This window comes from Mobula birostris, chromosome 17, assembly GCF_030028105.1.
Source record: "Mobula birostris isolate sMobBir1 chromosome 17, sMobBir1.hap1, whole genome shotgun sequence".
NCBI lineage: Eukaryota > Metazoa > Chordata > Chondrichthyes > Myliobatiformes > Myliobatidae > Mobula > Mobula birostris.
In genome coordinates this window covers 6,430,161-6,452,393 of record NC_092386.1, presented here as the reverse complement: position 1 = coordinate 6,452,393, position 22,233 = coordinate 6,430,161, and the positions used below count along the sequence as shown (strand labels likewise).

General features: G+C 47.4%; 1 protein-coding gene across 1 annotated transcript in view; it reads left to right on the top strand.

Moving 5' to 3' along the window:
• The first annotated feature begins 1,510 nt into the window (after positions 1 to 1,510).
• Positions 1,511 to 22,233, top strand: part of adgrv1 (adhesion G protein-coupled receptor V1) — a 525,473-nt gene continuing 504,750 nt past the window's right edge. Inside the window, exons 1-4 of the mRNA XM_072281026.1 lie at positions 1,511 to 1,693; positions 7,617 to 7,766; positions 13,799 to 13,894; positions 15,770 to 15,874. Coding sequence (XP_072137127.1) covers positions 1,511 to 1,693; positions 7,617 to 7,766; positions 13,799 to 13,894; positions 15,770 to 15,874 — 534 coding nt within the window. The remainder of the gene's footprint in view (positions 1,694 to 7,616; positions 7,767 to 13,798; positions 13,895 to 15,769; positions 15,875 to 22,233) is intronic.

The window sequence follows — 22,233 nt, the reverse complement described above, 5'->3', positions numbered from 1 at the left end:
TTAACTTGTAGGTTGAGCCATGGGTGAGGAAGGCAAATGCAATGTTAGCATTAATTTCAAGAGGTCTAAAATACAAGAGCAAGGATGTGATGCCGAGGCTTTATAAGGCAGTGGTGAGGCCTCATCTTGAGTATTGTGTACAGATTTGGGCTCCTCATCTTAGAAGAGATGTGCTGGCATTGGAGAGGGTCCAGAGCAGGTTCACAAGGCAGATTCAGGGAATGAAAGGGTTATCATACGAAGAACGTTTGATGGCTCTGGCTCTGTACTCACTGGAATTTAGAAGGATGAGGGGGAGATCTCATTGAAACTTTTCGAGTGTTGAAAGGACTAGGCAAATAGATGTGGAAAGGATGTTTCCTATGGTGGGAGAGCCTAGGACAAGAGAGCACAACCTCGGGATAGAGTGCCGTCCATTCAAAACGAAATGCGGCGAAATTTCTTTAGCCAGAGCATGGAGAATTTGTGGAATTTTTTGCCAGATGCAGCTGTGGTCAGGTTGTTGGGTGTACTTAAGGCAGAGATTGATAGGTTCTTGAACGGACATGACATCAAAGGTTACGGGAGAAGGCCGGGAAATGGGGTTGAGGAGGAGATAAAAAAGGATCTGCCATGATTAAATGAAGGAGCAGACTCGATGGGCCAAATGGCTGATCTGTCCATAAACTCAGCTCCATCTACCTGCCTTTTCCCCATAACCCTTAATTCCCTTAATCTGCAAAAACCTATCTAACTGTTTCTTAACTGAAACATCAACAGAGCCTCTCCCCCTTCAGATGCTGCTGGACCTGCTGATTTCCTCCAACAGATTATTTGTTGCTTCAAGTTCCAGTTGCTTGTGTGTCTGAGACTTTGGGATTGTTTGGCTTGTAGAGTTTACCCGCTATAATTGAAAGGTCCAAGAGTTCCTTTATTATCAAAGAATGTATGCAATATACAGTTCCGGGATGCTTCTTCTCCAGATAGCCATGAAACAAAGAAAAACCATGTAAGTCAGTTCAGAGAGAAACAGCAAACCCACCAACATGACCACCGACACCTCCTCCAACCTCCCTTCCCCCACACAAAACCGCACCAAGATCATCGGCTCCAAACACCCCCTCACCTGCACAAAATGCAACAAGAACGTTGACCCCTAAATCCCCCCACCTAGTGAAAACACAGAATATAAAAACCATAAGACTGGGGGAAAAAAAAAGTCTAGTCCAAAATCCATATGTAGAAACCTTGGTAGCATTCACCAGCATGAGATGCTGCCTGGCCTGCTGCGTTCACCAGCAACTTTTATGTGTGTTGCTTGAATTCCAGCATTTGCAGGTTTCCTCGTGTTTGCGTTCTTTATCATATATTGTTTTTTTCTGTGCTGCATTGGATCCGGAGTAACAATTATTTTGTTCTTCTTTACACTTGTGTACATGAAATGAAATTGAAACAATTTTGAATCTTAACATAACTCTAATGATCCTCAGTTGGAACTAGTCCTGATTCTCTGATCTTTGTTGTTCTAGGAATGCCTGCTGCCTTCTCAGTGGCTGAGCTTGTTTTGGGCCTCTGTATCACGCTTGCATGTGCCGATACAGAAGTCAGGTTTGCAGGTCAAACAAACTTTGTGGTGAACGAAACAAGTATATCAGTAATACGTTTGGTTATCGAAAGGATCGGAGTTCCAGCCAATGTCACTGCACTCTTACTGGTAAGGAAAAACCTCCTTTCTGTAATTCCTCCTAAAGGCTGCTGCTACTTTTAAATATTTCAGTTGCTGTACATTTAGAATTATTTTACATGATTTACAAGACTGGGAATTATTTAACAAAATGTTCTTAAATTTCCTTTCATTTCTTTGTTGCTTATCAGTTTGTCCAACTATCCATCTGATATTTATTTATTGAGAAGTAGGCTTGATACTTTCTTATTGTATTGGTATTATCGTATTATTGTAATTTATACCATATTGCAGCAAGTTCAGTGTTTTATTTTGTATCATTCGTTTAAATAAAATAAAGAATTTCTGTAAAATGCATGTTATTGGTGCTTGAATATCATTCACTTTGTGAACAATGTCAGAGCTGCACGCAGAGTGTAGCCACTTATCAGCGGCATCTTGACACATTCAAGATTTCAGGAAGACCTCCTTCTCCACCACCATCAGATTTCTGAATGGACAATGAATCCATGAATATTACCGTTCTTCATTTCTTGCTCTCTTTTTCTACTACTTACTTATTTTTTCTAAAGATTAAGAAAAAGTCTTTTTAAAAAATTTCTTGAAATCTGGTTTTGTTGTTGAACCCTGTAATAATGAAAACAGAATTTCAATGTTGGGTTAACTACAACATTACAACACTTCACCACCATTAAATCTCTTTTAATCCTACAATTATATTTTGCTGCCTTGTTCAAGTTTATTCTCATTCAACCATACACACGATGCTGCCAAACAAAGCAATGTCCTTCTCAGGCCAAGAAGCAAAACACAGTACATGTAGTCACAATACATAATTACTGAATATTTACCGAATAAATATTTGGTATATTTAAAGCAGTTGTTGATGGTTGAGGACGGGTGTGAGGTGGTCGACAGGGTGAGAGTGTGTCTGTGAGTACGGGAGGGTGAGGTGGTCGACAGGGTGAGAGTGTGTCTGTCAGTTGGGGAGGGTGAGTGGTCGACAGGGTGAGAGTGTGTCTGTGAATTGGGGAGGGTGAGTGGTCGACAGGGTGAGAGTGTGTCTGCGAGTTGGGGAGGGTGAGATGGTCGACAGGGTGAGAATGTGTCTGTGAGTAGGGGAGTGTGAGGTGGTCGACAGGGTGAGAATGTGTCTGTGAGTAGGGGAGTGTGAGGTGGTTGACAGAGTGAGAGTGTGTCTGTGAGTTGGGGAGGGGATGTGGGGTGGTTGACTGGGTGAGAGTGTGTCTGTGAGTTGGGGAGGGTGAGTGGTCGACAGGGTGAGAGTGTGTCTGTGAGTTGGGGAGGGGATGTGGGGTGGTCGACAGGGTGAGAGTGTGTCTGTGAGTTAGGGAGGGGATGTGGGGTGATCGACAGGGTGAGAGTCTGTCTGTGAGTTGGGGAGGGTGAGGTAGTCGACAGGGTGAGAGTGTGTCTGTGAGTTGGGGAGGGTGAGGTGGTTGACAGGGTGAGAGTGTGTCTGTGAGTTGGGGAGGGTGAGGTGGTTGACAGGGTGAGAGTGTGTCTGTGAGTTGGGGAGGGTGAGGTGGTTGACAGGGTGAGAGTGTGTCTGTGAGTTGGGGAGGAGATGTGAGGTGATCGACAGGGTGAGAGTGTGTCTGTGAGTTGGGGAGGGTGAGGTGTTTGACAGGGTGAGAGTGTGTCTGTGAGTTGGGGATGTGAGGTGGTCGACAGGGTGGGAGTGTGACTGTGAGTTGGGGATGTGAGGTGGTCGACAGGGTGGGAGTGTGACTGTGAGTTGGGGAGGGTGGGATGGTCGACAGGGTGAGAGTGTGTCTGTGAGTTGGGGATGTGAGGTGGTCGACAGGGTGGGAGTGTGTCTGTGAGTTGGGGAGGGTGAGGTGGCCGGCTGGGGGAGAGTGTGTCTGTGAGTTGGGGAGGGTGAGGTGGTTGACAGGGTGAGAGTGTGTCTGTGAGTTGGGGAGGGGGTGTGAGGTGGTCAACAGGGTGGGAGTGTGACTGTGAGTTGGGGAGGGTGAGGTGGTTGACAGGGTGAGAGTGTGTCTGTGAGTTGGGGAGGAGATGTGGGGTGATCGACAGGGTGAGAGTGTGTCTGTGAGTTGGTCGACAGGGTGGGAGAGTGACTGTGAGTTGGGGAGGGTGGGGTGGTTGACAGGGTGAGAGTGTGTCTGTGAGTTGGGGAGGGTGAGGTGGTCGACAGGGTGAGGGTGTGACTGTGAGTTGGGGAGGGTGAGTGGTCGACAGGGTGAGAGTGTGACTGTGAGTTGGGGAGGGGGTGTGAGGTGGTCGACAGGGTGGGAGTGTGACTGTGAGTTGGGGAGGGGGTGTGAGGTGGTCGACAGGGTGAGAGTGTGTCTGTGAGTTGGGGATGTGAGGTGGTCGACAGGGTGAGAGTGTGACTGTGAGTTGGGGAGGGGGTGTGAGGTGGTCGACAGGATGGGAGTGTGACTGTGAGTTGGGGAGGGTGGGGTGGTCGACAGGGTGAGAGTGTGTCTGTGAGTTGGGGATGTGAGGTGGTCGACAGGGTGGGAGTGTGACTGAGTTGGGGAGGGTAGGGTGGTTGACAGGGTGAGAGTGTGTGTGTGAGTTGGGGAAGGTGGGGTGGTCGACAGGGTGAGAGTGTGACTGTGAGTTGGGGAGGGGGTGTGAGGTGGTCGACAGGGTGGGAGTGTGACTGTGAGTTGGGGAGGGTGGGGTGGTCGACAGGGTGAGAGTGTGTCTGTGAGTTGGGGATGTGAGGTGGTCGACAGGGTGGGAGTGTGACTGAGTTGGGGAGGGTAGGGTGGTTGACAGGGTGAGAGTGTGTGTGTGAGTTGGGGAGGGTGGGGTGGTCGACAGGGTGAGAGTGTGTCTGTGAGTTGGGGATGTGAGGTGGTCGACAGGGTGGGAGTGTGACTGAGTTGGGGAGGGTAGGGTGGTTGACAGGGTGAGAGTGTGTGTGTGAGTTGGGGAGGGTGAGGTGGTCGACAGGGTGGGAGTGTGACTGTAAGTTGGGGAGGGTGAGTGGTCGACAGGGTGAGAGTGTGACTGTAAGTTGGGGAGGGGGTGTGAGGTGGTCGACAGGGTGAGAGTGTGTCTGCGAGTTGGGGATGTGAGGTGGTCGACAGGGTGAGAGTGTGACTGTGAGCTGGGGAGGGGGTGTGAGGTGGTCGACAGGGTGAGAGTGTGTCTGAGTTGGGGAGGGGGTGTGAGGTGGTCGACAGGGTGAGAGTGTGTCTGTGAGTTGGGGATGTGAGGTGGTCGACAGGGTGAGAGTGTGACTGTGAGTTGGGGAGGGGGTGTGAGGTGGTCGACAGGATGGGAGTGTGACTGTGAGTTGGGGAGGGTGGGGTGGTCGACAGGGTGAGAGTGTGTCTGTGAGTTGGGGATGTGAGGTGGTCGACAGGGTGGGAGTGTGACTGAGTTGGGGAGGGTAGGGTGGTTGACAGGGTGAGAGTGTGTGTGTGAGTTGGGGAGGGTGGGGTGGTTGACAGGGTGAGAGTGTGACTGTGAGTTGGGGAGGGGGTGTGAGGTGGTCGACAGGGTGGGAGTGTGACTGTGAGTTGGGGAGGGTGGGGTGGTCGACAGGGTGAGAGTGTGTCTGTGAGTTGGGGATGTGAGGTGGTCGACAGGGTGGGAGTGTGACTGAGTTGGGGAGGGTAGGGTGGTTGACAGGGTGAGAGTGTGTGTGTGAGTTGGGGAGGGTGGGGTGGTCGACAGGGTGAGAGTGTGTCTGTGAGTTGGGGATGTGAGGTGGTCGACAGGGTGGGAGTGTGACTGAGTTGGGGAGGGTAGGGTGGTTGACAGGGTGAGAGTGTGTGTGTGAGTTGGGGAGGGTGAGGTGGTCGACAGGGTGGGAGTGTGACTGTAAGTTGGGGAGGGTGAGTGGTCGACAGGGTGAGAGTGTGACTGTAAGTTGGGGAGGGGGTGTGAGGTGGTCGACAGGGTGAGAGTGTGTCTGCGAGTTGGGGATGTGAGGTGGTCGACAGGGTGAGAGTGTGTCTGTGAGTTGGGGATGTGAGGTGGTCGACAGGGTGGGAGTGTGACTGTGAGTTGGGGAGGGTGGGGTGGTTGACAGGGTGAGAGTGTGTCTGTGAGTTGGGGATGTGAGGTGGTCGACAGGGTGAGGGTGTGACTGTGAGTTGGGGATGTGAGGTGGTCGACAGGGTGAGAGTGTGTCTGTGATTTGGGGATGTGAGGTGGTTGACAGGGTGAGAGTGTGACTGTGAGTTGGGGAGGGTGAGGTGGTTGACGGTGAGAGTGTGTCTGTGAGTTGGGGATGTGAGCTGGTCGACAGGGTGAGAGTGTGTCTGTGAGTTGCGGAGGGTGAGGTGGTCGACAGGGTGAGAGTGTGTGAGTTGGGGAGGGTGAGGTGGTCGACAGGGTGAGAGTGTGACTGTGAGTTGGGGAGGGAGTGTGAGGTGGTCGACAGGGTGAGAGTGTGACTGTGAGTTGGGGAGGGTGAGGTGGTTGACGGGTGAGAGTGTGTCTGTGAGTTGGAGAGGGTGAGGTGGTCGACAGGGTGAGGGTGTGACTGTGAGTTGGGGAGGGTGGGGTGGTCGACAGGGTGAGAGTGTGTCTGTGAGTTGGGGATGTGAGGTGGTCGACAGAGTGAGAGTGTGACTGTGAGTTGGGGAGGGTGGGGTGGTCGACAGGGTGAGAGTGTGTCTGTGAGTTGGGGATGTGAGGTGGTCGACAGGGTGAGAGTGTGACTGTAAGTTGGGGAGTGGGTGTGAGGTGGTCGACAGGGTGAGAGTGTGTCTGTGAGTTGGGGATGTGAGGTGGTCGACAGGGTGAGAGTGTGTCTGTGAGTTGCGGAGGGTGAGGTGGTCGACAGGGTGAGAGTGTGTCTGTGAGTTGGGGAGGGTGAGGTGGTCGACAGGGTGAGAGTGTGACTGTGAGTTGGGGAGGGGGTGTGAGGTGGTTGACAGGGTGAGAGTGTGACTGTGAGTTGGGGAGGGGGTGTGAGGTGGTCGACAGGGTGAGAGTGTGTCTGTGAGTTGGGGATGTGAGGTGGTCGACAGGGTGAGAGTGTGTCTGTGAGTTGCGGAGGGTGAGGTGGTCGACAGGGTGAGGGTGTGACTATGAGTTGGGGAGGGTGAGGTGGTCGACAGGGTGAGGGTGTGACTGTGAGTTGGGGAGGGTGGGGTGGTCGACAGGGTGAGAGTGTGTCTGTGAGTTGGGGATGTGAGGTGGTCGACAGGGTGAGAGTGTGACTGTGAGTTGGGGAGGGTGAGGTGGTCGACAGGGTGAGGGTGTGACTGTGAGTTGGGGAGGGTGGGGTGGTCAACAGGGTGAGAGTGTGTCTGTGAGTTGGGGATGTGAGGTGGTCGACAGGGTGAGAGTGTGACTGTAAGTTGGGGAGTGGGTGTGAGGTGGTCGACAGGGTGGGAGTGTGACTGTGAGTTGGGGAGGGGGTGTGAGGTGGTCGACAGGATGAGAGTGTGTCTGTGAGTTGGGGATGTGAGGTGGTCGACAGGGTGAGAGTGTGTCTGTGAGTTGCGGAGGGTGAGGTGGTCGACAGGGTGAGAGTGTGACTGAGTTGGGGAGGGGGTGTGAGGTGGTCAACAGGGTGAGAGTGTGACTGTGAGTTGGGGAGGGGGTGTGAGGTGGTCGACAGGGTGAGAGTGTGTCTGTGAGTTGGGGATGTGAGGTGGTCGACAGGGTGAGAGTGTGTCTGTGAGTTGGGGATGTGAGGTGGTCGACAGGGTGGGAGTGTGACTGTGAGTTGGGGAGGGTGGGGTGCCTGGCAGGACATTCAGACATATATGCTGGGTGGCAACATGTGTGTACCACACACCTTGTGGATGTATTTAGTAACGTTTTCAAACAATACTTGGAATATTAATGGCTGAGTAGAAGTTCGTCTCGATTATTGATCTATTAATTAGGGTAGTATTTCCATATCTATTTAGAAACCTTTGAAAGGTTCCTGTACGTATTTTTGAAACTTTGTGATGTGATCCTACACATTCATTGTAAGTATTTACAGCTTCAGGGAGAAGATACTGATGATTTTGAGGCCACATCTGCTGCAGCCAGATTATTGACCACAGAAACAAATAAAACCGTGTACATTGCTGTCAAAGATGATGATTTTCCGGAAGCAGATGAGTCCTTTACTTTCTCTCTTAGCCTTCAGGTAAGTTCAATTTGTTCTTCTGTCCATTCTGAGTATAGTATCTGTTAGAATGTTCTTCATGGTGATAAGCCATTGACACTCAATGGTCACTTGTTTCAGTACCTCCTGTACCTAATAAAGTGGCCACTGAGTGTATGTCACTCATCTACTTCAAGGTTTGATGTGTTGTGCATTCAGAGATGTTCTTCTGCACACCACTGGTTATTTGAGTTACTGTCACCTTCCCGTCAGCTTGAAACAGTCTGGCCATTCACCCTTGACCTCTCTCATTAACAAGGTGTTTTCACCCACAAGGTGTGCTCACTGTACATTTTATGTTTCTCATTGCATTCTCTGTAAGTTTTAGAGACTTGTGTATGAAACTCCTGGAAGATTAGCATTTTCTGAGATACTCTAATTACCCTATCTGGCACCAACAATTATTCCCTGGTCAAAGTCTCTTCCCCATTTTGATGTTTGGTCTTAACAATGTCTGAACCTCTTGACCATGTCTGCATGTTTTTATGCATTGAGTTGCTGCTATGTGATTGGCCGATTAAATATTTGCGTTAACAAGCAGGTGTACAGGTTTTCTAAATAAAGTGGCTAATAAGTGGGTTACAGCTGCAATAAGATTGATGTTTCAGGTGTAACGGGCGGTATGGTAGTGTATAGGTCAGCCTAACGCTTTACAGTGCCAACAGTCTGAATACAATTGCTCCTCTGTGTGACCGAGGGCTCTGCCCAAGCTGATAGCCTGTCCCTTTTCCGGGGTTAAGTGTATGCCCTGGTGTCCTGGCACAGTGAATATGCAGTCTCTATGGACATAATGGGGAATTTCAGGAGAACAGTTGCTCCCTTGGGCTGAAATGTGTTGTCGATTATTTTAGTTTGCAACTGTAAATACAATGAATGCTGGTTAATTGAAGACCAACTATGCAGCTGTCCCTATTAGTTGAAGTTTCAGGGAAATTGGAACGCTATCAATACTGCTATCAAACTGTGTTTTAGTTCCTACTAGTTATCGATGGAGGAATTCATCTGTCGTGTTCTTTTGATCGACTGTAAATGAACATAATCAGCGTAAACACATCGGCAGATAAAGGACTGCCTTCATATAATGCTTTGGACAATTGCATCCTCCAAATTTTAATTTTCGTTGTAACGTTCAAGATGCCTTCAAATTCGTCATTGTTGCTAACTTGCTGAAGTAGAAATTGTTTCATTTTCACTCTCGGCTGTTTCTGACGTGTCCAAGCCTGAGTGCTTAAAACTGCAGTGAGTAAAACCGTTCGAAATTGTCTTCCTGCTATTTTTCTTGCCAACCATCAGTGACAAAAATCACTTTTTTGAACACAAACACACACAACTGACACTAGTTAGAAATTGTTTGGCAACATTCTCTTGCGCCAATTAAGCACCAAAATATGCCAAATAAACGAAGGGAATGCCTGCTGCGTACACCAGCAACTTTGATGTGTGTTGCTTTAACTTCCAGCATCTGCAGAATTCCTCATGTTTACGAAGGGAATCACTTTTTTTTAGATTAGTTTTGTTCTTTAAGAGTTGTCTCATAAAAGGGGCTGTTGTGGCGACCCACTTTCTGGCACCCACGAACCGGCTCACAGCAGCGTGCGCGGGCAGAGGGCCGGCCCCAAAAAGGGCGCCAGGCCATCTTCACCAGCAGGGGGAAAATTCCGCGCACGGAAAAGGTCTGGGAATATGCATTCCCCACAGCAATCCCGCCCAGGGAGGGCGGGAACGGGAAGGCTTTAAAGCAGGCTGCGAAGTTTGGATAAATCTCTTTATCGCAACTCCAACTCACCGACTCTGGCAACCCCTGGCGTTCTTCAGTAAACACCTACGACCACCCGAACTCAAATACAGTGCTTTCGACCGGGAGCTATTGGCACTATACCTGGCAATCCGGCATTTCAGGTACTTCTTAGAAGGCAGGCCCTTCACCGCGTTCACAGACCACAAACCGCTTACCTTTGCGTTCGTGAAGGTGTCCGACCCCTGGTCGTCCCGCCAGCAGCGACATCTCTCCTACATCTCCGAGTACACGACGGACATTCGGCATGTCACTGGAAAGAACAACGTCGTGGCGGACGCACTTTCCAGACCTACCATACAGGCCCTGTCCCGGGGGTGGACTATGCAGCGCTGGCAGAGGCACAGCAGGCAGATGCTGAGATCCCCAGTTACAGGACTGCAGTCTCTGGTTTGCAGCTCCAAGGCCTCCCCGTAGGCCCAGGTGAGAGGACCCTATTATGTGACGTAGCTACCGGCCAATCCCGCCCCGTCGTCCCGGCAGCCTGGCACCGGCGGGTTTTCGAATCCATTCACAACTTAGCACACCCCTCCATCAGGACAACCGTCCGACTGGTCTCCAACAGATTCGTGTGGCATGGGCTGCGTAAACAGGTCAGTGAATGGGCCAAAACGTGCACGCAGTGCCAAACGACCAAGGTGCAGCAGCACACCAAGGCTCCGCCGCAGCGGTTCGAACCCACCCGCCGGAGGTTCGACCACATCCATGTGGATATCATGGGGCCCCTGCCAGTGTCGCGAGGAACGCGGTACCTCCTAACTATCGTAGACCGGTTCACCAGGTGGCCAGAAGCAGTCCCGCTCACCGACACCACCTCCGAATCCTGTGCCCGAGCACTGATCGCAACCTGGGTAGCCCGCTGCAGGGTACTGGCCCACATTACCTCCGACAGGGGAGCCCAGTTCACCTCCAGCCTGTGGTCGGCTATGGCCAGCCTTTTAGGATCTCAGCTACACCACACAACTGCCTACCACCCACAGTCGAACGGACTAGTGGAGCGTTTCCACCGTCACCTGAAGTCAGCTCTCATGGCCCGCCTGGAGGGGCCTAACTGGGTGGACGAGCTTCCCTGGGTCCTGCTCAGAATCCGCACGGTGCCCAAAGAGGATCTGCACACCTCGTCGGCTGAGTTGGTGTACGGCGCACCCCTGGTAGTCCCAGGAGAGTTCATACCAGCCCCAAGGGGGCAAAAGGAAGAACCCACAGCAGTCCTGGACAGACTACGGGAGAGGCTCGGTAACCTGGCCCCCATCCCCACTTCACAGCACGGACAGAGCCCGACCTGCGTACCCAAAGACCTGCAGAACTGTAAGTTTCTTTTTGTACGACGGGGCGGACACCGGGCACCGCTACAGCGGCCCTACGAGGGGCCGTTTAAGGTGATCAGGAACAACGGATCCATGTTTGTGCTGGACATTGGCAGGAGAGAGGAGGTTTTCACGGTGGACCGACTCAAACCGGCCCATGTGGACTTGGCGCAGCTGGTCCAGGCTCAGGCACCACGGCGTAGGGGCAGACCTCCCAAACAGAGGCTGATGGAGACTGTGGAGACATTGGGGGAGGTATCGCCGGTTCTGGGGGGGGTTATGTGGCGACCCACTTTCTGGCACCCACGAACCGGCTCACAACAGCGCGCGCAGGCAGAGGGCCGGCCCCAAAAAGGGCGCCAGGCCATCTTCACCAGCAGGGGGAAAATCCCGTGTGCGGAAAGGGTCTGGGAATATGCATTCCCCACAGCAGTCCCGCCCCAGGGAGGGCGGGAACGGGAAGGCTTTAAAGCAGACCGTGAGGTTTGAATAAATCTCTTGATCGCAACTCCAACTCACCGACTCTGTGTGGTTATTCTAGCGCTGTGTGTAGCACATCGCTACACTGTCCTGATTAACCGATTGCCCAATTAACCAGAATCCAGTGTATGTGTAAACGTATACGGGAAATAAAGTTGCTCCTTGAATCTTGTAACAACGCAGGTCATCATAAAATTGTTGGCAATAGTAATCACATCATGAAAATTATTTTTCATGCGATTAGTTATGTTAGTTTTGGAAGTACAGTGAGGACATGAATGGAAATCCTGTTTCAAAGTTAAGTATACATGAAACAATCCCTTCTTCTTTTTAAACCCACCCCCCCACTCGGGTATAGGGAGTCAACAGCAGCCTGGGCCACTTGGAAATTGATCGGGCCTGTACCTTCTGATGTCTTCGAGGTTAAGATCTTTCCTTTCCCAGGAATGAGGTCTTTGGAGCTTCTGTAGCCCTCGGTTTTTATGGGATATAGTTGCTAGCCTCATGTCCAACCCTGCTACTTTCAGAGCAGATCTTAGGGCTGTCCATGGTGGAGTTAAACACAAGCCCTTGTGTGTCATTAGTGTTAACTGGCCAGTTGCGGTTGTATTGGTTTTCTCCAGCGTTGTCATAGTCATAGAGTCACGGAGTCACACAGAAACGATGTGAGAATAAAAAGAAGCTCAATTTATATTAGAGGTCTAAATCTGATTTAAATTATAACTGCAGGTATTTCAAGGCATAGATGAAATCATTCATAATTAAATTTAAATGATGTGTGTTCATAGTGAGATGCTAAGTAAGTTGCTACGGAGACAGTTTGGAGTGGATGGTATGAAGTTCAGGCTTTGGATCAGATGACTATGAATTACAAACTATAGAGCCTGTATTTGTCATGGGGCTTCAGAAAACAAAATCGGTGAAGCCAATATAATGGCTTTAATATTTTATAGAGTTCAGAATATTTTAAAAGGATCAAAACATTTTATGGGTTATATTTTAACAATCAAATTAACTGCTTGGCTTGTACCCATTTAATATGCATGAAAACATTTTTCCCAGGATATTTCTACTATTTGAGGTGTTCATTTACGTTTAAAAGAAACTTTGTATTCCTTGTTTGTCTTGTTGTTCAAACCAAGTTCTTGTGCCCAAGTGTGGCAGCCACACATTAACGATGTTTCAATGGGATTTATGTAGACTTTTACCAGTGTGTTGCAATTCCAGTGAATGTCCCAATGGTCTCATTGGTCTGATAATTTTTTTTAGGAAGTTATAACAAGAATTCAATTAAAAATTACTATCAATTAAAAGTATCGGCTTGGTACACTTGTCCTAGATTTCATATTGTATTTCAGAGGCATAACATTCCAAATATTTTTTACCCAAATGTAATTAATTTATCTGCTGTTCACTAGGGAAACATTTCTAATTTGTGAGAACTGATAATGTATTACAGAATATAAAATGCTTTTTCTTCACTTGTTTTCAAAGTGAGAGAATCATGTCTTTATGTATTATAAGGACAAGTTTTTCTTAATTATAATTGTTATATTACATTGCTATATAAAAGAAAAGGAATGTATTTATCTTCCCAGAACCATTCAATTTGCCGCATGAAATGGGCTGCAGAGACCTTTGACCGGGGCCTAGGAAGAGAATTCAGCTTTTTAAGATTTAAGTCAAAAGATAATGTATAAAGGCGCTGGACTGAAAGAATACTTCATTTTCAAACAGAATTGCATACTTCATACTTGGTTTCTTATTGCCATGGTGTCTTAAACAGATTGTCAAATCATGATAAATGTGTTTCAAAAGACCTCCATATTAACAGGGGTCCTAATGTAGCTAGGTGTCCAAAGAACTTCCTTTCTGGAGACGATTTAGCTGATGAAAAATATTGAAGTTTTGAACAAAATATTATTCTCTTTATTTTTACAATACTATTAAGAAAACATGCATCAAAACATTTCTGACAACTATGTTTTTAGCTTGGTTAGTACTGAATATTGCTATAGATTAGTTGGGAATATGAAATATTTTTCAACCTGAAACAGTTGTAATCACTCCTGTTGGAAATGTAATATTCATTTGTTACATCTTTGAAGGCATCATAATTTAACACATAATTAAAAACATGTAAAATACAAATGTCTCCATGAAAGTTCCTCAAGAGAACCAGTCCAACAGGAATTATGCACAATCCCTATGTCATCGATAAGGAGTCTGTATGTTCTCCCTGTAGACTGTGTGGATTTCCTCCCACGATTGAAAGTTGGTAGGCTAATTGGTCATTGTAAATTGCCATGGGATTAAACTAGGGTTAAATTAGGAGGATGCTGTGCAACATGGCTTAATGACCCTGTCGTGCCTGCTCAGTGCTGCATCTCAACGAATAAATAAATAATTGAAACCCGTATCTTTCTCTTTAGGGAACCTTTTCTGACGTTACGCTTGGAATGCCCAGTATTGCCAGGATAACCATTCTATCAAATGATAATGCCTTTGGAATTATTTCTTTCAACATGGTATGTACCTTTTCATGTCTCTGTAAATGTTGGCATTCTTTTGCTTGTAAATATTCAGACAGATTAATGGATGGAGAATTTATGGCCCTGAATTTTCAAAGTTTAATCTGGTAAGAGAGGCATCCTACCATTATCTTGGCTTTGAAAGATTTCCCTTAGTGATATCCAAATGAGGTGCCTAACATAGATGATCAATTAAAACAGATAATCTAGGCATAGTTTACAGGAAAGTAACATGATAATTAAAAACTTGGGCATTCATCCAGTGAACAAAAGACACAAACTGTGCAAGTACAAAGAAAAAAGAAATAGCGACAATAGATAAATAAATAATAAATATTAAGAACATGAGACATAGAGCCCTTAAAGGTGAGACCATAGGATATAGGAACATTTCAATAATGGGGCGAGTGAAGTTATCCCCTCTCGTTTATCCCCTCCGAATCCAATCTTGCTCCTCCGACACACCGGCCATCTTCTTCTTCTCCGACGCTTTGGCTGGCTTCTCCTTCTCTGACCTACTGGCGGGCTCTTCCAATCAGTGAGCAGCTCACTGATGCGGTAGACCTGCTGTACTTGTAGTTCTTGGAGTCCAGTATAGTCTTATGATCATAAAAACACATTTAACAAAGAAAAGAAGACCCTTAGTTGGCCTCCGAGAGGCCGCTACAATGGAACGTGCTGCCATCTTACCCAGTCTTGCCACCATCCAAATGTTTTTGTTAATCTGATCAATACTCCCAGTACAGTCAGGCCCCCTGCATTAAAATAGATGCAATTTAACATTCTATTAGCACTTTGAATGCAGATAGTGCAGCAGGTTTGCATCGCTTTATTGCGCCAGCCATCAGTAATCTAGGGTCGATTCCCGCCGCTGTCTGTAAGTAGTTTGTTTGTTTTCCCCATGACCAGATGTGCTTCCTCGGGGTGCCCCATTTCCTCCCACATTCCAAAGATGTACAAGTAGAGTTACTAAGTTGTGGGCATGCTATGTTGACACTGGGTGCATAGCAACACTTGTGGACTGCCCCCAACACATCCTTGGAAGGTGTTGGTTATTGTTGTAAAATGACGCATTTCATTGTATGTTTCAATATGTATGTGACAAATGAAGTTAATCCTAATTTCCTCCTTTTTCCCTCTTTCTCTTTTATCTCTATTTTTCTCCACTCTCTCTCACTCTTTTCTCTTTTCTTTCTCCCCTTTCTTTCTTTCGCCCCTCCCCCTCTCTCTGTGCCTCTCCCTCTGTGTGTGTGTGTGTGTCTCTCTCTCCCCTCCCCCCTCCCTCCCCCCCTCTCTCTCTCTCTCTCTCTCTCTCTCTCTCTCTCTCTCTTCTCTCTGCTTTTTCCTTGTTTATTTTGTTCTCTTTGTTTCTCTCTTTCATTTTCACAGTGTAAATTTTACTTTGTTAAACTTTTTATGTTAGAAGTAAATAAACTGTAAATCGTGGAACCAATCTTTTATGATTGCATGTAAACTTTAATTATTAATGCTTAGATTAATTCAGACTGTTCATATTGTGAGTCAGTAGTGAATCTTCTCCCAAAGAACACTCCAATTTTACAAGCATTTTTATATCAATAACACTGGGAATTAAAGATTAGCTCAGAAATTAAAGGGCAATCTAAATGTTACTGAGATATTGGCCCTTTAATATTGAAGTTTGTTAAATAAAAAAAACAGAAATGTTTTCAATAAGTTTGGATGATTTTGGCACAATTTCTTTCCCATAGAATGTCAACTATTCACTGCAAAACTTTACAAATTAGATTCATTTGTCTGTGAGAGACTGATGTTGTCAGGGTTATTAATCTGTCAGTGCTATTCATGCTGAGAAGTCTGTGGCTGAAATAATATTTTCCGTCTCTCCCACAGTCTTCCATAATTATTGTCAGTGAGGCAAGGGAGAGAAAAGAACTTGTCCCGCTTACACTAATCAGAAAGAAAGGAACCTATGGAACCGTAACTGTGACCTTTGAGGTAAGAGATATCAGATTATTTAATTTTCATCTTGGCTTAATACCAGAACCCAGCATTTGGCTGAGTGCCATTAAGTGACCTAAATTAGTTAATTAAGTAGAACTCAACATTTTGGTATTGTGTGCTATAATAAATATTGATTAGTTTTATGATTTTTCTCTCTGGATTGATGGTTAGTTTTTTTCCCCCACTGGAACTAGAGTTGCCTGGGCAGACTATGGCACCTTTCTCATTCCTGTTCCAGCATTTCTGTCGATTCCCAATCCTATCCCAACATGTCTGTCGATTCCCATTCCCGTTCCAGCATGTCTTGTCAATTCCCATTCCCGTTCCAACATGACTGTCTATTCCCAATTCCATCCCAATCTGTCTGTCAATTCCCAATCCCATTCCGACACATCTGTCGATTCCCAATCCCATCCCAACATGTCTGTAATTTCCCATTCCCGTTCCAACATATTGGTCTCTGGCCTCCTCTTGTGCCACAATGAGACCACTGTCAGGGTGGAGTAGCTGGGTACCCTCCAACCTGATGGCATGAATATTGACTTCTCCTTCTGGTTAAAAAAATTCTGTCCCCCTCCCCTCTTCTTCTATTCTCCACTCTGGCTTCTTACCGCTTCTCACTTATCACCAACCCCTGGGTCCCCTCCTCCTTCCCTTTCTCCCATAGTCTGCCCTGCTCTCCATCAGATTCCTTCCTCTCCAGCCCTCTACCTTTCCCACCCACCTGGCTTCACAATCACTTTATAGCTATCCTGCTTCCCCTCCCCCCACCTTTTTATTCTGACACCTTCCTCCTTCCATTCCAGTTCTGCTGAAGGGTGTCAGCCTGAGACGTTGACTGTTATTTTTCCACATAGTAGATGCTGCCTGACCTGCTGAGTTCCTCCAACATTTTGTGTGTGTTGCCAATATCACCTTAGTTTAATGAAAAGATCTTGAAGGCATCACTTTAAACAATGCAACATTTAATTCCTTTCTCCAAAACCTTCCTTGGAAATCTAAACAAACTTAGAGGGTGCTTGAAGCACCTTCAATAATTCCAAAAGACTGAAGTAGGGTAAATACTGAAAGGCTTTTATTCGCAGTAAAACGTGACCTCCATGCTGAGTGTCTGTCCCTGGACTGAGGGGAGGAGCAGTGGCCTTTATTCAGGGCTCTGTGGGAGGAGCCACAGGGGCAGTCAGCAGAGTGGCGTGTCCAGACAGGTAACCCAGTTACAACATATATATATATATATATATATGGTTTACCACAGTGCTGCATGGAGTTGTGCCCTGTGATAAGTTTTTTAGTTTGTACATGGATCTCCCAGCCACTTGTCCCTTCTGTGGGCTGGAAGACGTGCGCCTTTGGGGTGAGGCCTTGTGCGGCCCTGTGGACGACCCGATTCCTCACCAGCATTGCTGACTGAGGCATCGCAGGAGGTCGGAACATCGAGGTAGTGGCTGCGGTTGTCGGAGGCCTTTGCACTCGAGAAATCGCTCTGTCCCTCGATAGTGAGAGAGAGTTTGCTGCCAATTGGTGCACGGGGAGGAAGCTCGATATAAAGCAATGCTGAAAACTCAACATCGAAACAGTGAGACATTGGAGTGAGAGGTGGGGGAGAGAGAGAGAAACTGCGGCATGTTGAACTGTTGGGTGAACAGTGGACTCTAGGTCATGATCTCTTTGGGGGGCTTTGCTATTGTTTGCATGGTGGGTGGTGGGGGGGAGATGACTTCAGCTGGAACAAATGGGGAGGGGGGTAGGGTTAATGCTTGTGTGCGGGAAGGGGAGGGGGATTTGGGGTTCGAATATTTTTCTGTCATTTATTTTTTGAGGTTTTTCTTCTGTTTCGTGAATGTCTGTGAAGAGTAAGAATTTCAGGCTGTGTACTGTATACATTCTCTTCTAATAAATCAAACCATTGAACCATATGTACACGGAGTGTGTGAGACTGCAGCCCCTATTCAGTTAATTTGAGGGGGCCACTCCTCACCTTCTGACTGCATTTTAGCCCCATCTTCTTCGTCTTTGATTATCCAGCTCAGAGGGGTTGGGGGGGCACAGGGTGGGAGGATGATGTCCAAGTTAATCTGCTCCTGAGGCTGGCTAAGATCTGTGGGTCCTGGAGATAGGCTGCAGGGGGTTCTGCCCAGGCTGACTACCAGGCAATGTCCGTGCCCGGCTGTGGAAGTTGTGGAACAAGAACACGTGGTGTCCATGGGTAACACACAGGGGATAAATGCCATCCTTGATGAGAAGGAGAACATGTTAGTCTAATCTGTCTTAGTTATGATTTGCACACATAAAAGTTGCTGGTGAACGCAGCAGGCCAGGCAGCATCTCTAGGAAGAGGTGCAGTCGACGTTTCAGGCCGAGACCCTTCGTCAGCACTAACTGAAGGAAGGGTGAGTAAGGGATTTGAAAGTAGGAGGGGGAGGGGGAGATCCAAAATGATAGGAGAGGACAGGAGGGGGAGGGATGGAGTCAAGAGCTGGACAGGTGATAGGCAAAAGGGATACGAGAGGATCATGGGACAGGAGGTCCAGGAAGAAAGACGGGGGGGGGGGGGACCCAGAGGATGGGCAAGGGGTATATTCAGAGAGACAGAGGGAGTAAAAGGAGAATGAGAGAAAGAATGTGTGTATAAAAATAAGTAACAGATGGGGTACGAGGGGGAGGTGGGGCATTAGTGGAAGTTAGAGAAGTCGATGTTCATGCCATCAGGTTGGAGACTACCCAGACGGAATATAAGGTGTTGTTCCTCCAACCTGAATGTGGCTTCATCTTTACAGTAGAGGAGGCCGTGGATAGGCATGTCAGAATGGGAATGGGATGTGGAATTAAAATGTGTGGCCACTGCGAGATCCTGCTTTCTCTGGCGGACAGAGCGTAGATGTTCAGCAAAGCGGTCTCCCAGTCTGCGTCGGGTCTCGCCAATATATAAAAGGTCACATCGGGAGCACCGGACGCAGTATATCACCCCAGCCGACTCACAAGGTGAAGTGTTGCCTCACCTGGAAGGACTGTTTGGGGCCCTGAATGGTGGTAAGGGAGGAAGTGTGAGGGCATGTGTAGCACTTGTTCCGCTTACATGGATAAGTGCCAGGAGGGAGATCAGTGGGAAGGGATGGGGGGGACGAATGGACAAGGGAGTTGCGTAGGGAGTGATCCCTGTGGAATGCAGGGGGGGGAGGGAAAGATGTGCTTAGTGGTGGGATCCCGTTGGAGGTGGCAGAAGTTACGGAGAATAATATGTTGGACCCGGAGGCTGGTGGGGTGGTAGGTGAGGACCAGGGGAACCCTATTCCTAGTGGGGTGGCGGGAGGATGGAGTGAGAGCAGATGTACGTGAAATGGGGGAGATGCGTTTAAGAGCAGAGTTGATAGTGGAGGAAGGGAAGCTCCTTTCTTTAAAAAAGGAAGCCATCTCCCTCGTCCTAGAATGAAAAGCCTCATCCTGAGAGCAGATGCGGCGGAGACGGAGGAATTGCGAGAAGGGGATGGCGTTTTTGCAAGAGACGGTGAGAAGAGGAATAGTCCAGATAGTTGTGAGAGTCAGTAGGCTTATAGTAGACATCAGTGGATAAGCTGTCTCCAGAGACAGAGACAGAAAGATCTAGAAAGGGGAGGGAGGTGTCGGAAATGGACCAGGTAAACTTGAGGGCAGGGTGAAAGTTGGAGGCAAAGTTAATAAAGTCAACGAGTTCTGCATGCATGCAGGAAGCAGCGCCAATGCAGTCGTCGATGTAGCGAAGGAAAAGTGGGGGACAGATACCAGAATAGGCACGGAACATAGATTGTTCCACAAAGCCAACAAAAAGGCAGGCATAGCTAGGACCCATACGGGTGCCCATAGCTACACCTTTAGTTTGGAGGAAGTGGGAGGAGCCAAAGGAGAAATTATTAAGAGTAAGGACTAATTCCGCTAGACGGAGCAGAGTGGTGGTAGAGGGGAACTGATTAGGTCTGGAATCCAAAAAGAAGCGTAGAGCTTTGAGACCTTCCTGATGGGGGATGGAAGTATATAGGGACTGGACATCCGTGGTGAAAATAAAGCGGTGGGGGCCAGGGAACTTAAAATCATCGAAAAGTTTAAGAGCATAAGAAGTGTCACGAACATAGGTCGGAAGGGATTGAACATTTTAATTCCACATCCCATTCCCATTCTGACATGTCTATCCACGGCCTCCTCTACTGTAAAGATGCAGCCACACTCAGGTTGGAGGAACAACACCTTATATTCCGTCTGAGTAGCCTCCAACCTGATGGCATGAACATCGACTTCTCTAACTTCCGCTAAGGCCCCACCTCCCCCTCGTACCCCATCTGTTACTTATTTTTATACACACATTCTTTCTCTCACTCTCCTTTTTCTCCCTCTGTCCCTCTGAATATACCCCTTGCCCATCCTCTGCCCCCCCCCAATCTTTCTTCCCGGACCTCCTGTCCCATGATCCTCTCGTATCCTTTTTGCCTATCAACTGTCCAGCTCTTGGCTCTATCCCTCCCCCTCCTGTCTTCTCCTATCATTTTGGATCTCCCCCTCCCCCTCCAACTTTCAAATCCCTTACTCACTCTTCCTTCAGTTAGTCCTGAGGAAAGGTCTCGGCCTGAAACGTCGACTGCACCTCTTCCTACAGATGCTGCCTGGCCTGCTGCGTTCACCAGCAACTTTTATGTGTGTTGCTTGAATTTCCAGCATCTGCAGAATTCCTGTTGTTTTAGTTATGATTTGTCTGTTTTTTGTTTGTGATGCGATCGTACAATACTATAGTGGCCTGAATTTGTAATAAATATATTTTTGTGAAAAAAAAAATGTCTGAGCTTGTATGCCTTCCTCTTCCCCACTTTTTTATTCCGGCTTTTTTGCCCTTCCTTTCCAGTCTTGATGAAGGGCATTGGCCCAAAATTTCAACTGTTTATTTATTTCCATAGATGCTGCCTGACCTGCTGAGTTCTTCCAGCATTTTCTGTTGTTGCTTTGGATTTCTAGCATCTGCAGAATCTCTTGAGTTTAGAACTTCTGAGCAACTATTCATTATTACTTATTCTCTTATATGGTACAAATATCTTCCTACAGAAATCACAAATAAATCTCTACAGGAAAGAGATCAGTAAGATTGAAAGAGTTCAGAGAAAGTTTACACAGATGATGCTGGGACCTGAGGACCCAAACCGGGTTCTAGGGAAAAGTTCAATAGGTTATGACTTTATTCCCTGGAGCATAGGAGAATGAGCAGATATTTGATAAAGCTATATAAATAATGAGGGATATGGACAGGATAAATGCAAGCAGGCTCCTACCACTGAGGCTGGGCGAGACTAAAACTAGAGATCATAAGTTTAGGTGAAAGGTGAAATGTTTAAGGGGAGCCTGAAGGGAAACCACGTCACGAGGTTTGGATAAGGACATGGATGGGAGGGGTATGGAGGACAATGGTCCTTTTGCTGGTCGATGGGAAGAGGCAGAATAAACGTTCAGCATGACTAGATGGGCCAAAGGGCCTGTTTCTATGCTGCAGTGCTCTATTATTGTATGACTCTATCACCGGCAATACCTATATTTACATTCAATTCAAAGTGTTAGCATTTCAGAGTCAGCCACTTTGCTGGGTTCTTGTATTTATTACTGAGGATGATTGAGTTTTTTCCTGATTTTCCGATCAATAGTGTTTCCATATCAATAGTGCAGGCCTCCTGAATCAGAATCAGGTTTATTTTCAATGTTAAAAGTGCAAAGTAAACTTATCAAAGTACAACTATATCTCCATATTCAACCCTGAGATTAATTTTCTTGTGGGCATATTCAATGAATCTATAGAATAATAACCATTACAGGCACATCTACAAGAAATACTGTCGCAGGAAAGCAGCATCCATCATCAGGGACCCCCAGCACCCAGACCATGCTCTCTTCTCGTTGCTGTCATCAGGAAGAAGGTACAGGAGCCTCAGGACTCACACCACCACATTCAGAAACAGTTATTACCCCTCATCCATCAGGATCTTGACCAAAACAGGTAACTTCATTAGCCCCATCATTGAAATGTTCGCACAACCTATGGACTCACTTGCAAGGACACTTCATCTTTTATGTTCTCGATATTTATTGCTTATTCCTCGACTTCCTAACCGGAAGACCACAATCTGTGCGGATTGGTGACAATATATCCTCCTCGCTGACGATCAACACTGGCGCACCTCAGCAATGTGTGCTTAGCCCACTGCTCTACTCTCTGTATACACATGACTGTGTGGCTAGGCACAGCTCAAATACCATCTATAAATTTGCTGATGATACAACCATTGTTGGTAGAATCTCAGGTGGTGATGAGAGGGCGTACAGGAGTGAGGTACGCCAACTAGTAC